This window comes from Pleurodeles waltl, chromosome 3_1 (assembly GCF_031143425.1).
Source record: "Pleurodeles waltl isolate 20211129_DDA chromosome 3_1, aPleWal1.hap1.20221129, whole genome shotgun sequence".
Taxonomy (NCBI): domain Eukaryota; kingdom Metazoa; phylum Chordata; class Amphibia; order Caudata; family Salamandridae; genus Pleurodeles; species Pleurodeles waltl.
Genome location: NC_090440.1, coordinates 1,649,971,473 through 1,649,995,267, shown reverse-complemented (window position 1 = coordinate 1,649,995,267; position 23,795 = coordinate 1,649,971,473). Strand labels below are relative to the sequence as shown.

General features: G+C 43.9%; 1 protein-coding gene across 1 annotated transcript in view; it reads left to right on the top strand.

Moving 5' to 3' along the window:
* Window positions 1-23,795, top strand: part of LOC138283610 (dynein axonemal heavy chain 11-like) — a 2,790,563-nt gene that overhangs the window by 2,182,462 nt on the left and 584,306 nt on the right. Inside the window, exons 62-63 of the mRNA XM_069221547.1 lie at window positions 13,536-13,649; window positions 13,741-13,869. Of these exons, the coding sequence (XP_069077648.1) occupies window positions 13,536-13,649; window positions 13,741-13,869 (243 nt within the window). The remainder of the gene's footprint in view (window positions 1-13,535; window positions 13,650-13,740; window positions 13,870-23,795) is intronic.

Sequence of the window (23,795 nt, the reverse complement as noted above, 5' to 3'; positions counted from 1 at the left end):
TGTGACCGCATTCGCGGTCACAAAGCAACTCAGCATGGCGATGCGGTCGCAAATAGGAAGGGAACACCCCTTCCTATTTGCGAGTCGCATCCGAGTCGGTACCGACTCGCAATTTGAGGTTGTGCATCGCGTTCGGCCTTTTGCATGCCGCAAACTGTGTTTTTCGCAGTTTGCGACATGCAAAAGGCTTCCTACATCTGGCCCTTAGTATCTATAAAACACCATTATCATGAAATTACTTGGTTACAAATATTACATTGACTACATGAATATATTATTTTGCTTTATTGAAAATCAGGTATCTTTTAGTGTCTGATCTTCAGTAGCAGTGGCTTGGTTTACAATTGAAAATCCACCTACACAGCCAATTAAAGCTATTCGTTTCTCTAATTCTAATCTCTGTACATACCACTTGCGAGTAAACCCCTAATATTCAAACTGTGCATTGTTTTTTAAATATTAAAACATCTGAGGGAAAGACAACCTTACATCTGGTTGTTAAATATGTGCTTTGATAAATGAGAAAAACAAATATAGTTAATTCAATGATGGTGAACTTTGTTCACCTTCATTGGTGTTTTGGTGATTTATCTTCTGTCCAGCTGAAATCTACTTAGATGTAAAACATAAACTAACAGATATTTGCTAACTTTGCACTAGGTGATTTGCTTACGCAAACACTAAATGGGTCTTATCATTAGTCGATATATTTTTGGTTGCTTAACTAGCATAACAGAATAACAAACTTTAGCTCTTAAAACATCTAGGGGGTCATTACGACCCTGGCGGCCGGTGGTAAGGTGGCGGTAACACCGCCAACAGGCTGGCGGTGTACCTCCAGCAATTATGACTGTGGCGGAATTGCCCCGGCCATACCGCCGGCCCCTCCAATATCTCAACATGATTCCGCCTGGTGGTCATAATTCTCAGGGCAGCGGTGCAAGCACCGCTGCCCTGGGGATTATGAGTTCCCGACCGCCAGCCTGTCCGTGGCGGTAAACACCGCCATTGAAAAGCTGGCGGTAAGGGGACTTGGGGTGCCCCTGGGGGCCCCTGCACTGCCCATGCACTTGGCATGGGCAGTGCAGGGGCCCCAGGCATAGCCCCGTCGCGCATTTCACTGCCCAAATTTCGGGCAGTGAAATGCGCGACGGGTGCTACTGCACCCGCTGCACATCAGCATTGCCGCCGGCTCTATTACGATCCAGCAGCAATGTTGATGTGACATTTCCGCTGGCCCAGCAGACGGTAACACTGTTACCGTCCGCTGGCCCAGCGGAAATGTCATAATAGGGAGCCAGGAATACCGCTGGCAATGGCGGTATTCTGAATCCCGCGGCCTCAGCGGTCTTTTTACAAGACCGCTGAGGTCGTAATGACCCCCCTAGTGTTTAAACTCCTTTGGAAAGAGTCAAATGATGTTACATCCACATGACTTATTACAACTGTTCCTTGCTGTTCTTCCGTATGACACCCAGAGTGGGAGCTCCAGTACAACCTTAGGTGTTAACTTTCCTGCAAAATGAAGAAAAATGCTTTTGTATTGCAAATTGTACTGGGAACTCTGGTAGCTGACAGACTAATATGCTGTTAGCATTTCGTTCCATCCGTACATAATAAAGGTATTTGAAGGCACTTTTAGAAAATCAAAAAGTACTTTGGAATATGTTTCTCCCAAAGGCTAAGGGCCTGATTATGAACTTGGCGGAGGGGATTAATCCATCACAAACATGACAGATATCCCATCGCTGTATTCCAAGTTAAAATTATATTCTATGGAACTTGTAATACGGCGGACGGGATATCCGTCACGTTTGTGATGGAGTAATCCCCTCTGCCAAGATCATAATCAGGTCCTGAGAACCTGATTACAAGTTTGGCAGTCCGGGGATCGGCGTGGCAGAGTTCCAACCACTGTATTATGATGCTGGCAGTTTTCTGAATGAGACCCAGCTGGAGTCCCTGCTTTGACTGCAGCTAGGAAAATGCGGCCATTACAGGGAAGTATAGGCAAGGGTACCGCTGTGCACATTATGATGTGTTGTCCTGCTGAGCAAACTGTGGCAGAAGAGACCTGCTATAAGATGGCAGAACCAAAGAAAATGGGGTGCTAGCAACCGCTTTACTTTTTTTCTCTTCATCCTCCAAAGTGGGCCCCTTCATCCAAGCCCCCCTCTTCACAGCAGCATCTTCACCTCTGGAAAAAAAAGAAAGATACAATTTGCATGTTTTTTGCCATTGACGGGAATGGGCATGTATGGCCCGGTCACCTGCAATGGAATGGTACATGCACAAAGTATTTTTATACAAGTGTCATGCATAAGTTTACCTTTTGATCACAATGTATACAACTGCTGTGACACAAATGTAAAAATATACCTTGTATTGCTGACTGCATCCCCCACTGGTCTACCACCATCAAGTACATAGCCGCTGAGCTTTTTTGTGCAAAGTTTATCTCAGTCAGTTTTGATAGTATATAATAAACTTGATCGGAAATATTAGTGCTAAGTGTATGTTGCTTAAATTTCTATCTCATGCTATATCACCCATCTAAAAATGTAGCTAGACTTTTTTCCAATATTGAAAAAAGCAGGTTACATTCTGAAATGTTTAAAAACTATTGGATGTCAATAAATTTGATTTTGGCTATGCAAATTCTGAAAACTGGACTTTCTTCAAACACACATTCTTTTTGATAAGCATTTGACCAGGCTAAATTCTCAAATTTCACATTTATTGGCATCACAGCCACTACCCATTTGCCATTTGGTACTAAATAAGATTGTGTGTCGGACAGTAAGGCCTTCAATACGAGGCTGGCGGTCATCAGACTGCCAGCCTCATTGTGATGGTCTTACCGCCGGGGACCTGGCGGTAAAGATACCACATCACAAGTTGTGGGGTTTGGCAGAAGCCAAACCTCCACAACGCTGCCTGGCCCACCGGTGAGGTCGCACAGACGTGGCCGGCAGTGAGCACCTCCAACCTGGCGGCAGGCCTCAGCCTGCAAGAATGGTTACAAGGCTGCAGACTGACAGGCTTTCTGTGGCATCACCCCACCATAAACACCCTGCCCGAAATGCACCCAGTGACAGGAATCCCGTCCACTGAGTTTCAAATCAAGGCCTAAGATATCAATTGCAGCAGCACCTTGTGTGATATATTTGCTCACAAACTTGAAGGTATGCTAAGTAACTGAAAAAGAGAAACTGTAGAGGCTCCGGGTACAGACCTTACAGTGCCAGAGAGAGTGGACACCTGTGATTTGTACCCTGCTAGATAATGATGACAGTAGAGAAATAGCAATTGATACCAAAGCTGTTTGGTATAAATAGTGCTAACATACATATCTAACTCACACTTTGGGCACCCTGTCGAAGCTATCTAACTGGCGGGGTGAAGATTTCTAAAAAGCCAGGTTGGGGGAGGGATGTTGATGCTTCTAACCAGATTTCATGCATGATGACTTTATGACATTTATGGAGGTAGGCACGAAAATCTTCTTCATCTAGCCTCTTGCGCAAACTTGCCACATTCCAGGAGCAGATGTTGAGTAAGGCCTGGTACGGTGTGGGGAGGGTTTGGGGCTTCACTGGGGCCCCTAGTCAGGCTGAAGGGCCAGAAACCAGATGAAAATGCCAAACCAGGTCTTGTGTGTTGTCACAGTTATCAGGGTATTTTGTGACACTGACATGGGTCTGCTCTTTGTTGTGTACAGTTCAGCACTGATGAGGTTACGAAGGATGGAGCACTGATTCAGTGAATAAATATAATGCTATTCCCAGCCTGCCTAGATTTGCCCAGGGGAAAGACCACGCAACCCTGCTGGAAGCCTTATTGAAATATAGGGATATGAACCCAATGTATTGGTGGGTGCTCATTAAAGAAAAACGTAATAGGCCTCATATAAACCATAGTGACACACCCTGAGACTACACCATGTTGAGGCATACTGTTAATAGAGGTGCACAGATTTTAGCATCAGCACACAGACATTATATTGTTCTATAAAAAGCCTTGTGATGGGAGAGTACCTTTTGTATAAAAAACAAGAAAAATATATTTTTTCAAGTAATATTTCACAGGGTGTTCTTGATCCCCAACAGGTGTCATTAATGGCAGCTGAATGAATGAATGAATGAGGGATTTATAAAGCACACAGCTACTCCGAGGAGTGTCCCAGGCTAAAGGAAGGAGTTCATGCTAAGCATCCAGAAACAGATTATATTGTATTGCACCACAGAGAAGGGGCAAGTTTCGAGTTTTCTTATGAAGTGGTCTCAAGGGGAATCTGACACAATTTGCGTTGAAGCTCATTACACACTTGAAAGCAGCATGAAAAAGGAAGGCTTTACCACCCCTTTGGGCATGCTTAGAGCAAGGGATCAACAGGAGCAAAGCAGAAGCAGAACACAGCACTCTGGAAGGAAGGTACTGGAAAAATCTCTGATAGCCACTGCTGGACAGATACACTGCCCTGTAAACCTCAACCGGGGCTTTTTAATAGGATCCATTTCCTGACAGGCAGCCAATGGCGGGCTTTCAAGGCTGATAAGATCAAAGGAAGCCTAAGCAAATGCAAGAAAAGCATGGCCATTGCATTTAGGACCACCCGTAGGTAGTTCTTCAGAGCCTCCACAACTCCTGAGTAGAGAGTGTTAGCGAGGTGATCAGTGCATTGATCACAACTCTCCTCGACTCCAGAGGGAGAAGGGGAAGGAATTTCTTCAGAGTGCAGAGCTTCCCAAAGCATTAGCCCACCAGTGCAGAGACTTGCGTGGATAGAGCAGTGTCCAGCTTCACCCTTACGTTTTTAACTACCGAAAATGGAGATGGCCGGGCAGCAATGCAGGGGGCCAGAGATCTTTCCACCAGTTTGACACATGTGATCCAAATGGAATCATTTCTGTCTCTCCATGTTGCACTTGAGTTGGCTATGTTGCATCCTTCATAAACGGCTCGCGTGCAGCCTGTAAAGGATGCTGCAATTGAGGCATGGGAACCATCAAAGGCAAAGAGCAACTGGGTATCATCGGCCTATGAAAGGATTTTACACCCAAAAGGCTCTACGACAGAGGCCAGAGTGGCCATAAAAACATTAAAAAGGGTGTGGCTTAAAGAGGAGCCCTGCAGGGCCCCTTGGTTGAGTACCTTGACTCCAGAAGAAAGAGGGGTGAGCCAAACTGATTGGCCTCTAGATTCCAGGAAGGACTTGCACCAGTCCCCACAAAAAACCCCACTCCCACAAAGGGCAGTCGGTGCAGGAGGATAGAATGGGAAGCATCCCGAACAACGAGTCCTGAACAACGAAGTAGTGGAAAACGAAAGGGGAACAACGCTTTTGTTTTCCACGACTTCCTTGTTCAGGGCCTTAACCACGCATGTGCTGAACCACGTACATGCGTGGTTAAGGCACAGAAGAAGGGAGTCGGCTGAGGAGGACGACGCAATCAAGGAGGAGGTAAGTTGGGCTGGGGCTGGGGCTGTTTTAAGGGCACGGGGGTCAGGGTATTTTTTGTTTTTGGGGGTGGGGTGGGGGCTTGGAGTGGTTAAGGTTTGGGGGCGGGAGAGGGGGGTCAGGTTTTAGGGGTGGGGTGGGGGATTGGGGTGCTTTAGGTTTTGGGGGAGTTGGTGGGGAGTCAGGATATTTTTTGTTTTTGGGGGTGGGGTGGAGGGCTCTGGGTGATTAAGGTTTAGGGGCAGGGGAGGGGGGGTCAGGGTTTAGGTTTTAGGGGTGGGGTGCGGGTTGGGGTGCTTTAGATTTTAGGGGAGGGGGGTTGGGGTTGCAGAAGTTTTGGGGGAGGGGTTGGGGTGTTTATGGGGGGGTGGGGGTCACAGTAATTTTTAGGGGTGGGAGGCCAGGGGGGACGCATGCTGGAACCATGCATGCCGTTAACTAATTTACCAGGAATGCCTTTACAAAGAAAAATCATTGTTAAGGCATTTGTGGTAAAGGCATTAGTGGTAACAACGAGGTCGTTGTTCCGATCTCGTTATTCAGGCATGGGTGGTTCGAGCATTAGTTGTTCCGACAGATAACCAGATAGAATGTGGGATGGTGCCTAAAGTGGCAGATAGAGCAAGAAGAATCAGGGCCACATTTTTCCTCAAATCTAACAACCATTTAATATGGTCTGAAGTCTCCAGTACTGCTGATTCTGTGCTGTGATGGGGTGAAAGCCAGATTGGCTAGGGTGTAATAGCTTACCTTGCTTGAGATAATCAGAAAGCTGGGCATTCACCAGTTTTTCCGGCATTTTAGTGAATGTATTTTATTAAAGAGAAATAGGCCTGTAATTGCAAATCGGAATTCATATCAAATCAAATTAGAATTTGTAGAGAGCACTACTCACCCATAAGGGTCTCGAGATACTGGGGTCCAATGCAGGCCTCTTGAGCATAGAGTCCACTTTAACCACTTTCCAAATGGCAGACATAACCCCTGAGGGAAGGGAATGGTTGAAGATGAGGGTTAATCATAGGATTGATGACATCTACTGCCGCAGCTAAAAAGGTAGAGGGACAGGCATCCAGAGGGGAGCCCGATTTTTGTCTCAGCTAAAAAAATAAGGAGGTATACTACCACAATATTGAGTTTTAAATATAATGCCACAAGGTCTGAGAGCCAGAATATCAAAATATTTTGAGGCTAAGTACCTATAAGTAAAAATAGATTTAGTATACCTAAATCCAAAAATATGTTACTTGTTGATGTGGAGTTAAGTATAGTAAAACTATAACCTGACAGAGATTTCTAGTCACAGACTCCTTTCCTTAGAATATTCCCCAGATGTCACACTGAATCCAGAATTTTTCTAGCAGTACCCCTGCATGCCTGTAGGTGGTGTAGTTTGGCTCTGCATCAAAATTGTCATCTGTGTCTGAAGTGACATGCGCAGTCCCCATATATACACCACCCCAGTGCACTGATACCAATTCTTTTGCCAATTCTTTTGTTTCCACACCAGTCAGTGCAGATCTGTAAGGAGCTACCCCCCAGTCATTTTTTTAGACTGACCTTTACCTTGAATTTTCAACATTTTTTGTGATTTTCTTCACTAACAAACAAGTGGTTTTCAAGTCATGTGGTGCAGTCACAGAGAGATGTATGTGACAGACCCAGGTTAGTCTTTGATGCTTGGAGTGGGACCACTACTCCAAGACCTCCTTACCACACAACATCAGACGACTCCACAACGCTCATGATCCCAGTCAAATGGAAGGTCCCAGGAACACTAGCAGAGCCCTTCCCAACTGCCATCATCCCAATCAAAGTCATTAGGTAAGTCCCGCTGCAAGAAAAAGTCAAGGAAATCTTTGACTGCTCCGTGCCCATTCAAGTACAAGGACGAGGCACAGAAACATCAGCACTCTAGGACTTGCTTGTCCATGGAGTCGTCCATGGAGCCGACGTCAAGGTCCACTCTGTGCCTCCCTGATTTTCCCAGAGAGGATTCGACCCAAGCCCACCTCAATGAGTTCTATGAGGCCATGCACCTTATCTTTGGGCCACCTGACTCCTCTGGAGCATCTCTGGGCCTCATGGGTGCGGGAAAGACCGTCAGGTTCACCGTCAGTGCCTTCTGGGTCCCTTGGATCTGGTCCTGGATTGAGAGTGGTGCTGCCTACAAGACACTGACCTTCCTCAATATCTGCTCCTAATCAGCATCCCAGTGCTGCTGAAGCTCCACGGCTGCGCCAACCCCATTAGAATAGCCGACTCCAACATGGAGTTGGATAGATGTTATTTGACTCTCACACTGGGGTCGACAGGGACCATGACCTCCGAGTAAAAGCATTTTTCATTAGACAGGTCTGGACTTGGTGATGAATGGGAGTGGTCAGATGATCACATCCCCTAGACAACACAGACAAAAATTGGTATAAGGAACTTGCGGATGTTAGTGTTCTCGACATCTCAACTGACACTGACTTGGTCTCTTACCTGTACCTTGGCTATGCAGGAGGATGACTCATTTGCAATGGTGGTGGGGATGGCGGCTGAGATCTTGCAACTCATGCTACCCTCAGTAGCAGTCAAGACAAAGATGCTTCAGCCTGGAGTTGCCCCCACCGAACTCTGACTTCCATTAAATGAAGCCCTTACAGACTTCCTCCTTGGGGCCTGGTCCAAGGCCTGCACAGGGGTTCCTGTGCACAAGTCAATTGCCCGACAACATTGACCCACTCCTCTGGATCCCAGTTTCCTCACCCAGCATCCCACCCCAGAAATCGTGGTGGTCCAAGCCTCCACATACCAAGTCAACCCCAACATATTCCCTACCACTCCCCTGGATATGGAATCCAGAAGGCTGGAAGCCTTTTATTGTTCTCTTTCGTCAGCTTAGCATAGTGGTCTATTAACAGCACATGTCTCTTGGGCTGATGCATTCATACAATCTCAAATTCAGGTGCGCAAGTGCTGCCTATGGTCTCGGAGGAGGCCCCGGCTATACTTTCCCTGGCTACTCCTCATGGGAGAGATGCAGCAACATTCACTATCAGGTGTGGACTTGATATGACAGACTTGCTGGGCAGAGAGGTTTCATCGCCGTTGGCCCTTAAATGTCACATCTGGCTGAGACCCATTGGCTTCTCAGGGGGTGTCCAATCCTTTCCTATCAACATGCCCTTTGATGGTTTTCACCTTTTGGTGAGAATGCAAACTCAGAGCTGGAGAGCTTCAAGTATAGAGAAGCTACGGCCAGGTCCATGGGTCTATCCATGGCTCCTCGTCAACCCCAGTCCACCTCCCACCCCTTTCATGGCTATGGAAGGGGCTTCCAAGTGTGTTAATTTCCTCCCAGCTAACGAGGCCAATGGGTTTCACAGCCTTTTCATGGCCTAGGACGCAGTTCCCACAAGCCATGTGGAGCTGTTAGCCAGAGGTTGAGCCAGTTCATCACTTCCCTGGCAGCTGCAGCCTCCAAACCTCTATAGTTTGCCCTCATACCACCACAGGCAGGGTGGGGGGCAGGATACGCCATCATCTACAAGACTGCCTGTCAATTATATCTGATGAGCGGCCTTCACAGATAGTCCTAAAGGGCCACTAAATTCCGTTTGCGGACATCTCTCCACCAATGCCAACCACTTATGACTGTCTGACAGAGGACCATCTCTCCTTACTATGTTAGGAAGTGTTGGCTCCTTTCACAAAGGGAGCCATAAAGAGGGTGCTAGCATCAGAAATAGGTCATGGCTGGTATTCCTGCTACTTTCTGGTGCCAAAGAAGGACGAATGTCTTCCTCTTATCCTAGGCCTGTACCTTCTCCACTTCTTTCTAAAAAAGGAGAATTTAAAAATGCTAGTACTGTCTGCCCTGCATCCTGGAGACTGGTTGATAGTGTTGGACTTGCAGGACACATACTTCCACATTCCCATTCTGCCTGGCCACATGCATCACCATTGATTCACTGTAGGTCAAAAGCACTTTCAGCATGCTGTGCTGTCTTTTGGCGTTGCCAGCTCCCCTTGGGTGTTCACCAAGGTGATGACGGTGATTGCAGCACCTCTGTAAAGGGCGGGGGTTCCCATCATACCATATCTTGATGATTGTCTGTTAAACACAGTCTTGCCGAGGCAGTCATCTCTGACCTCCAGAATCTAGCAGACCTCCTGCATTCACTGGGGTTCACTTTCAACATGCCAAAGTATCATCTGACTCCCTCCCAAACATCCCTTTCATCTGAGCTGGTTTTGGACACAGTGCTTTTGGTGCCTATTCTTAAGAACAGCAAGTCCAGTATATTCAGGCTGTAATACTGATGTTTCACCTTCTTCCCTGGACTTCAGCAAGAATGGCTGAAAGGCTGTTGGGACTCATGCCCTTCTCTGGTGACACATGCCTTTTGGCACATGAGAGATCTGCAGTGGGACCTGAAGTCTAGTGGGCACAGCATCAGAGGAATTTCTCTAACATGGTTTAGATTTCGGAGGCAACTGCAAAAGACCTGCAGTGGTGGCTGATACACTGTGACTAGTTCAGCAGCAGACACTTTTCCCTTCCCCAGCCAGAGTTGACTGAAGTGACAGAAGCATCACTCCTGGGCTGGGATGGCCATGTGGGAGAGGTGAAGATCACCACATATCTCGGTCCGGCTAAACACACATGCGCACTAGGCTTTCACCAACCCAGCAATGCATCCACTCTGCCTCAAGAGCCCTGGTGGGGCGCTCCGTCCAATCCCAATGCTGCTTTCATGCTGCAAGCAGCATGAAAGCAGCATTAGGACTGGATGCAGGGCAGGCTGGAAGTATGATATTTTTTTGTCGTCTTGCCCCCTATATCCTCCTGCCACGCACGCCCTGCCCCTTTTCCCTACAGCGAGCTGCCAGTGCCACACAGCACATTCTTTCTGGGTGCCACATGTGGGCCACTGTGCATCGATGTCCACTGCAAGAAGCACTATGCTGCAAGCTCAATATAATGTATACATTGTATACATTTTACAAGTTATTGTCACTAACCCAGCAGTACCCAGCAACAGAGGGCAAATGCAAGGCCATTTAGGGCTAGGGACCCAGGGGAGGCAGGGAACGGGCAGAGGAGAAGCCTAAAATGAAATACTTCTTAAAGCCAGATTTTATAAAGTGGCCTTCAAAGAGTTGCTGCTGCTCAGTTTTTATTTAGGCATTGAAGTGCAGTTTGCTTCTTCACTCATGTGTGCCTAATATATTGTGGGCTCCACCCCCAGGCTTTCCTGTTTCACACAGAAGCTCATACCCATACCAGTATGGGGTTTGGAGGGTCTCGCACTACTGCTCACCCTTAGTCCACCCTGCCTCCTATGTTTATGGAACTGTGTTAACTCCTCTCTGTGCCACCGTACTGAACGCCCGAACACAAGCAAATACATTGGATTTAACAAATGTTGCACCCACCACCCTGACATCACAAGGCTGTCTTGTGTCTTCAGGGGGCTTAAACCCTCACCCAGTTAGGCACATGGGCAGCTGCATCCCATTGAGTTTTATTTAATTAATGCCTGCAGCTGAAAGCCTGCAAGCCTTTTGTTAAAGCATCTTGCTCTATTTTACGTTCTGTTAATTGGTAGTGGGGTGATGCCCACTAAGACCCTTAATACCATCCGCTCTTAAGGATGAGTCTTATGGTAGAAGTGGCCTCCGTGGAATCCTAGAGCTAATCTCCTGTAGGAAATGACTGCAGAATCAGCCAACATGCACAATGGTGCAAAACATTTCAAAATGGTGTCTTTACAAGCAGCATGATGAGTGATAAACCTGAACCTTACCTATACTAATGAAGATTTTAAACCATATAACACCATGGCGAAATGGCATAATTTTTACAGAACATATCATAGTTCGGTAAATGCAAATTAAAGGTCATCATGTTCATAATTCAGAAAAACTATTAATCATAAGTTCATAATTGTTTTTTTACATTGATATTGGCTCATAGAAATCAGTGTGAGGAACCTACCTTATGGGCCAGATGTATAATTTTATCCAATAGCGATTACCTAATTGCGATTTTTTGTGAATCGCAATTAAGTAATCGCTATTGCAATGTATGAAACTCCGGGAGTTTCATACTGCGATTCGCAAGGGCTTGCAAATGGACCTACCTCATTAATATTCATGGGGTAGGTCGCAATTTGCGAGCCATTGCGAATGGCTACAATCACAGGGATGATAGCCTGCTAAGCTAAGCAGACCACCATGTCTGTGATTGCTTTTCAATAAAGCAATCACAAATGCAGCCAGTTTTTCTTAAACAAAAACGGGATGCATTTAAAAATGAAAAATGAAAAGTTTTTTTTTTTCCCATTTTTTATGAGTAAGCAGTGGTCCATGGGACCACTGCCTGTTCTTAAAAAATGTTTTTGCATGCATTCACCAAGGGTAAGGGGACCCCTTGGCGAATGGGTTACCACCAATTTGAAATTGGTGGTAACTGCAATTGTTTTGCGACCGCATTCACGGTCACAAAACAATCATACATACCTCTGCGATTCGGTATTAGGAAGGGACACCCTTGACACACCCCTTCTAATACCCTATCGGTATGTAGTCGCAATTCCAATTTGCAATTCGGTAACAAGTTACTGGATCACAAATTGGATTTGTTACACAGCAAAATGGAGTTTTTGCAATTGCAAACGGCCCAAAGGGCCATTTGCGATCACAAAACACTTTGATACACCTGGCCCTTATTGCTGTTCTGCTTCTAAACAAGTTTACAAGAGCCTTTATGCTTTAGAGGTAGGCTTGCTGAAGATGGATGCTTCAGTTTCTTGAATAAGGTTACTGTTCCTAAATTGTCTGCAGTCCGGCAGGAGGGATTTTTTGCTTGGCTGAATAATACACTGCTTGATGCCATCAGTGCAGTTTCTAACGGTAAGGTGTCTGACTGAAATAAAATTCAGTTTGAGCTAAAAAAAAAAAAGAGCACTTGCCACTATTTGACTGTATGTCAGAATATTAATCACAAAAATAGTGTTCTACAAAAATATCAGAGGTCCAATAGCAACTGACTTTAAAGATAGCTACATATAAGTAACAAACAAGTTACTTACTTTCAGTAACGCATGGTAGAGACTCTATCTAGTTGCAGATCCCTTATTTTAGAATGTTCCCCAGGTGTCACACTGGAACTGGAAGTAGGTTTGCTGTTGGAAGTATGTACTGGGGGAAAAATGGCGACTTTTGGTGACTTTCCTAATTTTTGTACCGGTTGAGATAACACCTCCTCCCCAAACAATGCAGGAAGAGTACTCCCAATAGACTCTGCTTGAGTGGGTGTAGGGCAGGGAAGGCGTAGTGCTACTGCAGCCTGGGATCTGTGTGTGGGTGTAGGGAGGGTAATGAATTAGGTGTCTGTATGATTGCAGGGTCAGTTGTTTAACTGTGTGAGTGCAGGTGAGTGATGTGGATGTGTGAATGCAGGGTGAGTAATAGCAAGACTCTTTGTAGGGTAAAGGGTGTGCCTTTGCCAGTGTTGTGAATGGTGTGTTGTGAGCCCAGAGTAAGTTGTGTGAGTACACTGGATGAATGTTGTGCTGTCAGGAGTGCTGGATGAGCTGTGTGAATGCACGGGCTGGACGAGCGGTATGCCCTTGTGAGTGCAGGGTGAGTGCTATGCTTGTGTGAGTGTTGGGTGGGTGAAGCAGAGTGTCTGTGAGTGCAAGGTGAGAGGAACTATGTGTTTGTGTGAGTGCAAGATGAGTGATGTGTCTGTGAGTGCAGGAAGAGCGGCACCTCTCTGTGAGCCCATTCACACTTTTTTTCTAATTGTAGCAGGCTTTGCTGAAAGATATGCTGAAAATGCATGATTTACACCCATTTTTCTTCATATTTTCTTGTACCCACCAATATTTGATTTATGATCGGTCACACTATATATTCAGCTTAAAACTTTCCGCTCCACCACTTTTAAAATGCATCAGCCGCCCCTGCTCATCCTTATATTAAAATAAGTCAATACACTAAGAATGTTAATACCAGCTTCTCAAAACCGGAAGATGTTCTCATGTATCTTTGTTTAATTGTTGCCTTTTTACTGTAGGTGGCTGCCATTCAAGAAGAAGTTACAAAGCAGCAGCAGGAATCGGAGAGTGACCTCGCCAAAGCCGAGCCAGCTCTGATGGCTGCAAATGCAGCCCTAAACACTTTAAACAGGGTAATGGACCTAAAGTCAGTGGTTCTGTATGACAACCTTTTACATTATAAATCTTGACCATTTATTGTGTGAATATGTGTGTGTTTTGCAGTTAAACTTGACTGAGCTAAAGACCTTCCCTAATCCTCCTGCTGCAGTTACCAACGTCACCGCCGCTGTCCTTGTTCTTCTTTCTCCCAATGGCAAAATTCCAAAAGACCGAAGTTGGAAGGTAGCAAAAGTGTGCATGAGTAAGGTAAGTGGCCTGGATACAGAGAAAGATTTCAGAATCAAGTTCTGTGGCAGGAATTTGTGATTGATGCATATATCAGATGATGCCGGCATCCAGGAGCACTGATGCAATCCATTTACTGCCCTTGAAGTGTCATAGACGTATCTGCTCTCCAGGTTCACATTGTCTGCCTGAAATGGCGAGAATAGGTAGGGATGGAGAAAGGTGGGAGGTAGAAGTCAAGATGGCAGTAGCAGAGCAGCTACAGAGTACACAATAACATATTCTCTTGGCTCTACATATTCACATCAGTGGCATTATTCTACCAAAATCATAGTTTTAAAAACTATTTTGAAATTATTTTCGAGTTAGTTTTTTATTATTCTCTATACTTTACCAAGCATAGATCTCTGCCCCACTTGCAAAGTCTCCCTATGGTAAGCTATAGGGACTTTTATTTAATTATATAACTTGACAATGACTACCAAAAATAGTTTTATATTAAATATGAATGTAAATTAATGTTAGCTATATTTGTAAATGTAGAATACAATATTGTATAGTTAAATTATTATTATGTGTTGTTTTTGCATTCAGTTTTATTCATTTTATTTTGTAACTATTATAAATAATGACATTTTATTTAATAATATTCCCTGTGGGAGTTAATTCCATACTAGCATTATTTTCTATGGGTGTATGCTGCAGTACCAGTGCTTTATCATGCGTGGTGCTGGACATACTACTGTGTTTTTGAATTTATTTTTTACTAGTTACTTACACTCTGATTTTGTGAATAAGAAGAAAGTAGGAACCTTTCTCAAAAAGTGTAAATTACTCAAAAATGTAAGTTATCTTTGTGAATCAGGGCAAGGATTTTGCTCTGAACTAGAGTATATTAAATGATAGGTTTTATTCCTGAGAAATTCAAAAAAATACTGTGGTAAAAAATAACTTTGTAGCAAATGTAATGTTCACGAACTACAGTCTGCAAATTTAATTTACAGATAACGTATAAAAACAGAGCTCTGTGCAATAATGGTTCACTTACTAAATTACAGGCTCGTCGGTCAAAGCTCTACCAGGAATAAATAGATTTTTTTGGAAGTCCACTTTTCTCTTTACCTTCTATGCACCCTTCCCCTGTGGTCACTGAACTGAAGTTGCACCCCCTTTCCCTCTTAACTCACTTCAGGTAATATAAAATAAATGCAAAAAATGCGGAGCATTGCACGCTGCTTGCTAATCTTGCTGAAGTCTGCTTGTCAGCTGATGATGGCTCTAGGTTATGCAACAGGATCTTGTTAGAGTCGTTCTGTGACCAAATGCATGCCTCGCAGCTAAAGGAAAGTCAGGCAGATATGACTGCAACAAGCATCCTCTCCAGGATTTCTGGCTCCATTCACATCAAATGTTCCTATCTTCCCAGGATAGATGGCTATCAGTGACCGACGCAAAATTACCCCCTCTGTTGAATCATATAAAGCAAGCCTTTACTAAGGTAAAAAATGGCTACTATTTTCACCTTTTCGCCCTGCTGTGACAAATACGTTGTCAAAAAGTTAAAGACGTTCCCTCACTTTCAAAGTCCATGTATATTTCTAATCTTATACTGAGTCAAACAGTAAACTACAGGTAATTATATGAGATTCAGTTCCTGCCTTATTCCTAAATGTAGCATGAAAATCCTTAGAAACTGCTAGGTTCTTTCTATTGAATTAGCTACTACCCTGATGCAGCCACTTGTTGGTGTTTATTGGTTTTAATGAACAAATATGAAGGAAATGCGTGCTCTGCTGCGCATGCTCATTACAGTCCCAATCAGAAGCTGTTTATTATTCAACTAATTGTTTTTCGGTAAAAATAATTGTCTTTTATGAGATAAGCAAGCCTTTTCACTGTGTTTGACGACCAGTAATGTTTAGCCACCCCTCCAGAAATGGAGATGCATGTGAATGTGATGGTCGTCCACGCTACTTTTTCATTTCTTCTAGTGGGCAAAACTACATATACCTTATTCAAGTTCCCCCTTCCATGATCCATTGTTAGCCAGGGATAAAATGGCTTTCGAGAAGTCTGTGCGTTGCAGAGTAGTAATACACTCTAGCAGCCATAAACCATAAGATTAAGAAATATGGAGCCTGGGATAGATTTACACGTAGGAGATAGATTATCTTCAAATGTAATTCAAAAAATCTAAAAAAATAAGGGTTTGACACGTGTACCTGGCAAAGAGACATCATGCCATCGATTATCCTTAGTGTTCTCTGATGACACAGTCTTTCTTGCTCTATATAATTCACAGCAGAAGCATCACACCTATTATATCCGCATGCCCTCCATTACAGGCTGCCAAATCTCGGTGAACAGTGCACCTAACTTGCCTCCTCCAATGACATCCGGTGTTCCATTCACATGCTCCTCTGCAGCAGGGAAACACATTCTCTTACTGAGAAAATGTAACATTGTGGGTTTTCGCTATTGTGTGCTGCAGATAAATGAGAACTTGTGATGTACTTCTATCACCACATTTGAGAACACCTAGCTGGGGAAATCAGCAAAAACGTGCAACACACTTTTAAGGAACGTATGTCAGATTGGTTAAATAATATAAAGCGCAATACACATGACTTTAAAGAGAAACAGAGGAATTAATATTATAATTAATATTAATAGGATTTGTAATGCGCACAGCTACCTCAAAAGGTTTCCCGTGCAAGGCGAGACAGGGATGGAGTTGAAATTACAGCATAAAAAACAGTTTTCAGACCTTTACAAAAACTAAGCAATGAAGTGCAGGCTCTGAGGTTCTCAGAGAGAGAGTTCCATAATTTCGGACCCAAGCAAAAGGAGCGCCCTTTCATGCCTGAGCAGCGGAAACTGGGTACCGAATAAACAGAGCAAGAGGAGGATCTCAAGGGCCGAGAAGGATGGTAAGAGGCCACTCATTTGTTAATATAACCAGGGCCTAAGCCAACTTTAGCTTTGAACGTATGGTATAAAGCTTTGAAAGTAATGCGCTTAGAGACTGGGAGCTGGTGCAGCTTTGAAACAAATGGAAAATCGAGGCAAATTTCGGCAAGAGTAATCTATTTATGGTAGCTGCTACCTCTTTATGGCATGGTATGGATGGAGTGTGGTGGTAAATACCAATTTGCCAGGCCAAGGGACCATGGAGAAGAGGCAAGTGGGAGGATTATCACCAGCAGTCGTCCTATTCTACTGCCTGTGTAATTATGCCAGTTCATTTTGTCTATTCATCTGTACAGCACTCTATCTCATAAGAGGGTAGATAATTGGTGGCAGCTAACTGATAGATAGTTTGTGTATGCTAGACGTATAAAAAGAAAGATTGTAAAAAATGTATCATTTAATAATGAAAAAGACACCTCTTAATGCATCTATTTTAATATTATTGGTGTATCTTCATTTGTGAATTATTTCAGGAAAAAATCATAATGAGTATCATCTATAAAATGAACATTTTGTTACGTTATTCATGCTGATATTCACCGTGTCTCACAGATGACTGTGGTTAAAGTGGATAATGCATTGCACACATACTAACAAAATGTGTGGCAAACGTTTGTTTTCTTGGAAGGATTATTAATAAAGCACATCACTTTCGCAATAAATGAGCACAACTAACCTATATGGACTTCAGCTATCAGAAAAACTTTTATTTTATGGTTAATGTGATAAATAACAATAGACCTCGGAGTCAGAGCTCAGTTCTGCAGTAGAAGTACCAAAATGTGGATATAACATCATTACTTTTAATAAGTAGATTTGATCAGCGATTTCGAAAGATACATTTCTATGATGGCAGCTTGTTTACCGTTTATCTTGTGTATTCTTTTGAGGCCCAGAAATTGCAATACCTCCATTGCCTTCTCCATATTATTTTGACTGGGGATATGCATTATTTTGAATAATCTTATGGGAGTGGGGCTCGTCCAGGGGTGCCTGTTCCCAAAACCCTGCTACCATCATATGCAAATCGTATGCAATTTCAGAAAGTATTAGGCAGTCTCCCTCACAGACATTTCACAGTAGTATTTCAGGGATCCAGATGAGTCTTCTTTCACCATTCTTTCATGCAGCGCAGTGAGCCAGGTTGTATGTCAAAAAGTGCCCAGAAATGTACGTGGTTTCCTTGATCTAGTCATAATTTCAGGCCAACTGCAATGGAGTAGATGTTACCCACACTAAGCAGGTTTCACCGGTCAGAGGTTTTACCTCAGAGGTTGTCTTTTTCTGGAGCTCAACGCCTTTCAGAAAGACAAAGCTGAAGCCAGCAAAGGTCCCTCAAAATAGGACAGATGAATATTGAGCTCACACTGAAGCCAAAAGCTTTGAGTGATGCAAAACTTTATTTTTGTGTTGCTGGATTTTGAATGTTGCTTCGCTACTCCAGTAGATCTGCCACTTTAAACCAGTCTAAGGTTTTGCCTTTATTCAATTTTGAATCTCAAAATCCATCAGCAGGGCAAGGCTGAAAGCTGTAGCTGTGCACATCCTCACGAAGCTGGATACTTCTACAGTGAGGTCCTGCTGAGCTAGTTTTCAGTGCAGCAAAAGTCTCCTAGTTGGACTAACCTGTTTTTTGTGTCTGCAGAGGGCACCTCAATACATTGAACTAATCTCCTGGAAGTTACAAAATGACCAAGACCCACTTTTTTCCAATTGCTGAGGAACTGAAAGTTCTGAAAGTTCCACCAGGTTAGTACTGCAGTACTGAGATTCTCAGGATAGGTTTCTAGTCCAAGGGCTCCTACAGTGTCCAGTCCTTTGTGGTTAGCAGGGCCCTCTTGGATTCAGGATCCTTCTGCTTTTTGTGTAACTGGAGCATGAAAATAAGAGGTCAACTATTGGACTCTTGGACAGCTGTTCCAGTCCTTTGGTGGCAGCAAGAGCCAGGGGTCATTGGGTGGTCTTATGCCAGCATTCAAGCAGGGTTTTCCCCCTAGACATGTTTTCTTGCCAGGTGAAGGAATATTCTTGGGTGGGCGTGGTGAATTGTCTGTCTTAAATTCTACACTAGCCAGTGGTTGGAGAATTCATTTCACCGAATCCTAACTATTTTCATGTAAATTTCCCACATTCGTTTTTACCACTATGTCTCTTGGTTTACTGTAAATCGTTCCATGAGATGACTCTCTCAATCCTCCACTTCAAAGAGATTTGGTCTTTCCTCTACCTACACACATTTGAAAATGAGGTATTGTCCCTCTTGCCAGGGTCAAGCCTGGATCTCCCTTCTTGGGGAAGAACTGGCAGCTGTTTCTACTACTATCATTTGGTGTCACAAAGTGAGGGGAAGAACTGTTACATCTGCCATTTGTTTGTTCTGTCCACTGTTCATGTCCCCATCCTATATGGCTTATTGTTGCTAACAGACCACTTGCTGACAAGACCCCTGCCTTCTTGGGCATAGAGGTCATCTCACTGTCCTCCAGGGAGCAGGGGAATTAGTAGACTTCCAAGAATGTGGATTGGACCTCTAGTACAGTGCTGGGACGCAAACTAGTTGCAAACTGTTTTTTCCTAGGCTGCACAAAGCATACGTTCTTAAAGTTACATTTCCTCCAAAGATAGCATAAATCTACATTCATCAAAAAATTAGATTTTTGAAGCTAAGTGAAAAATCATTTTTAAACATTGCTGTAGGATTTTGACAGGTGAAGATATAAGTTAAGGGTTTTGTTTATAACTTGACAACTTTTGGACTGCTTTCAGACAATATTTCACTGTGGGTCCATACTAACCCTAAAATGTCATATGAAATGTTTTATATATTTTATGCACCCACCCCTGTTCACTTGCATGGATAATTTTAGTGGCGGCTTTATTCAATACATAAAACTCGTTTTTCTGACATGGCAAATACCCTTTTACTTGCCATATGTCACAGCAGTGCTTTTAAACTGTGCCCTACCCAGAGCACAATGTTGCTTCTTAAAGCATATATGTTGTCATATATGTTGGTACTGCAGCTCACATTTAACGTTTAACTGTGGATTGAGGATAAGCAATGAGTGGAGGGCTGGGTTTGTGAGTAGAAGGGTAGATATACAATTGACTCTGGGTGGATAGATGGACGCATTGCTTTGAGTGAAAGAAAGCATGGATACAATTGCTTGGAATATGTAATTTCTATTTTTGATGGATATTTCTAAATGCAGCTTCCTCACCTTTGGAATACTACCAGGTGCCATACTTTACCTGGAGATTTTTTCAGCAATGCTTCCAGTGCACAAATAGCTGGCGTCATATTATTCTGCTGTGAATTCATAGCACCCCAGAAGTGATGGGGTGAGCTGCTTATAAGTACCACCCCTGTGAGCTCACTCCAGTTCCTGACTTTCCATGCCCTTTGATGCTGATCAGGAGCTCAGATCCCAACTTTGTCAGTTTTCTGATGACTCCAAAAATTATTTTGAGAGTATGCGAGATAAGATGTTTCCCCCAAAAACAGCAGGATTCAAGCCTTGCTGGAGCTGCAGGAAGTAGATGCTATTAATAGACCTAGAAGATGTTTGCCTTTGGTGCTTGGGCTCTGATAATGACTCAAAGCCATGGGAAAGGTGTGCCCGAGGGGATTTACACAGTCAAAACAGAGGTCCCACTTCCACTCAAATTCAAGGGATCCCTTTAGGTCACAATGTCAGTCCCTTGCAAAGCTCTCTCTTCACTCAAAATCTTCTGGTAAGTCGAAGATGAAAATATGCATTAAGTGTAAGAAAGCCAAGCCAGACTAATCTGCATTTCGCCATTTTCACCACTCAAGGTCTGGTGAGAAACTGCAAGTGTTACATTCAAAAGGTCCAGGTCTCTGACACAGACCCACATCTGGTTCTGGAGCACCCCAATTTCTTATTTCGTCATCTACCCCTCAGCAAATAGCAGCTTTCAAGGAGGCCATGCTGCAAGGCTTTTCTGATGCTACCAGCATTCTCTGGTGTGCCTTTCAGCCCCACACAACCGCAGGGGTCCCCAGTTAGACTTCTGTCAGTGGGCCCTCTCCAGTGCTGATTTTCCTCTTGAGCCACATTCCCAAGACTGTACTGAAGCTAGTCCAGACTTCCACTCCAGCAGTATGGTCCACATCAAGCCCTTCTGTGCCAGACCGGACACTGACTTCACTGCTGCCAGGACCCTATCCATTTATGATGCTAGTCGCTGACCACAAACTGACATTGGCCCGTGCCAGGCCTGTGTCACTCTGTGAAATAACAAAGGTGCAATGTCTAGTTGTACAACCAGACTTTCATGGTTGGGCTGTCCCTTAATGCCAGTATCATTTGAATCTAAAGGGCCTCTTTGGCTCCAATATCTATGCAGTTAATGCCATATCTAATGTTCCTCATGACATTAATGATGATGAGGAGTTGAAAAGTCTGCTGCTCCCCTTCTCACACTGATGACTCCAATTTACCAACAAACGTTCTTCTGCCAGGTCTGGGCCTCTACTTCCGTTTAACAAGGGCCTTACAGTTACTGTCATTTCAACCTGATCTAAAGTATGCTCAATCTTTCAGGTCAGGTTGCACAGGCCACCCATGGAAACTCTGACTTTTGTATGAATCACCCAATGCCTGTGAGCCGTGTGGTGCAGACATCCACAAGTAAAGTCAGCCCAAATGCTACTCATGTGAACTCCCCGAATAGGGGCTTAAAGATTAAGAAAAGGTTTCCATCAGTTAGCCTAGCTTTATGACCTGTGAATGTGGTATGCATTCTAGGCAAGTACACCCATACCTTATGGGAGAGTAAGAGTTTGCTGGCCACCCAAGAGGACCTCAGGACCTAACTGACCCAAAAGATTAAAGCATGTCTTGCATGCATAAAACACTCGCTTGCATAGGCTGTGACACTGGCACCAGTGTATTGGTTAAAAGGCATGCCTGGATGTGATCAACAAGGTTTTCAGGGGCTGTCCGAGTATCTCTCCTACACATGCCCTTTGATGGAGCTAGACTGCTGACTTGGCACTCAATCGATTCAAACACTGACTCATCACTGCTTCACCCTTGGGGTTATTATCCCCAGCAAGACTATTTCACCAGCAATATACATAGTTTAGAGGCTATTCCAGAAACCTAGTTTAGCGTCAGTATCAGCCTTAACATTCGGTGCAACAGTTAACTCAGCCCTTTTAGAACAGATAGTATGGTGGTGGCCAAGGGCTTTCCTTTCAGCAGGGACCGCAGTCCTCCATCTCTTCCTCCTCTGCTGCAGAAGTCCCCAATCTTCTTTGCTCTCTGAGGACCACCATTGGCTAGTGAGGAACAGGATAAAGTATTTCCTCACTGGCTGGAACCCCTTCATGTTTTACCAATGGGCTACACAAATTGTTCAAAAGGGCTAAGCTTGTCTTTCATTGCATCCCCTCTTATTGACTTTACAACAGAGTGATATTTAGTGGACCATACCTCTCCATACAAAAACATCAATCCACTGGTAGTCAAAGTAGCCATTGAGTGGGTGCCGGACTTCGTGGAAAGGTGGGGATGCTGTTCATGCTACTACCTTGTGCCGAAGAAAGTCAGAGACATTTGGCCTACTATGGACGTTTGGCCACAGAATGCCTTTCTGAAGGACAAATTCAAAAGGTTCTCTCTGACTCAGACCCTCTCGAATCTAGATCCATGGGACTGGATAGAGTTGCTAAATTCACAGGACGAGTATTTTCATATTCCTGTCCTGGATTCCAACAGATGCTACCTGCAGCACATATTGGGTTGAGAGCATTTCTAATTTGCTGTGCTACCCTTAGGGCTTATGTCGGTTAATTGGATGTGCATGAGAGTGATGTGGTTGTTGCAGATCAGCTTCAGAAGACAGAGATGCATGTGTTTCCTGTACCTAATGACTGGCTGCTCAATGGTGGCTTGCTGTAGTCAGTCACATACCATCTCTTGAAAAGTCCTAAATCAACAATTTATTGGTCTGTAGATCTCTGGCTCTGACTCCTCTTCTTCCTCTGACACTGTGGCTAAATGTACCCATTCAGGTGGTGCATACGTTCCATTTGAAGTTCTTGCTGATTTTTAGCAATAGGTTATTCACTTTCACTATTTTCTGAGTGTAATTCAATAACTTCTGATTCTTCGTCAACTGGCTTTAGTATCTCCTGTTTTCTCTTGTTAACAATGTTTTCTTTTACAGGTTATTTGCAATTACGGATTTTCTTCAGTTTTCTTTCTCCTACAGTCACTGTTGAGTCTTTTCTACTAACTGATTAACTTGAACCCTGATCAATTTCAACTGCACGATTCACTGTGAACTGTTCTCTTCTCTTCATATGGGATTCTCAAGACTTGAATTTCCAACATTCTTAGTTTGGGTCAGAGACTACTTCTTGCTGCCATTCTTGCCTTTGACTTTGATATTGCAACAGCCTTTCACTCTGATCCTCAATTTGAAACTCTACAGCAGTACTACTGGTATAGGTACCAGGCTCTTCATCAGAACTTTCACTGATCTTGACTTTTATGACTTTTATTTCTTCACCAATTTTAAACTTTTTATTCCCCTCTGGATCCACGCTGCAAACTTTATCTTGATCTTGTGAATCAGTCGCTGTTTTTAACCACTTCTTTATCTCCCACTTTCATTCTTGTGGTGTGAGCAGCTTGGATCCACTGTGGAATTCAGCATGCTTCACAAATTTGTTCATCATCAAAACCTTCTTGTACAGTCCCAGTCCCCTTCAACGCTCCTCAAAATAGTTCTTCCTCACATGTTTTTGGAACACTATCCAGTCTCTAGGGTTCGATCCACAACACTGCATTCCTTTAGTTGCTTCTGCTGCCAAGTTAATCTGGTGAGAGATAGATTTCGCCATTCCAGGCAGACCTTTAATTTAGCGCAATGTCATCAGTTATGTAAAGAAGCACAGCTGAGGGAGTATAAACCAATCTTATTGCTCT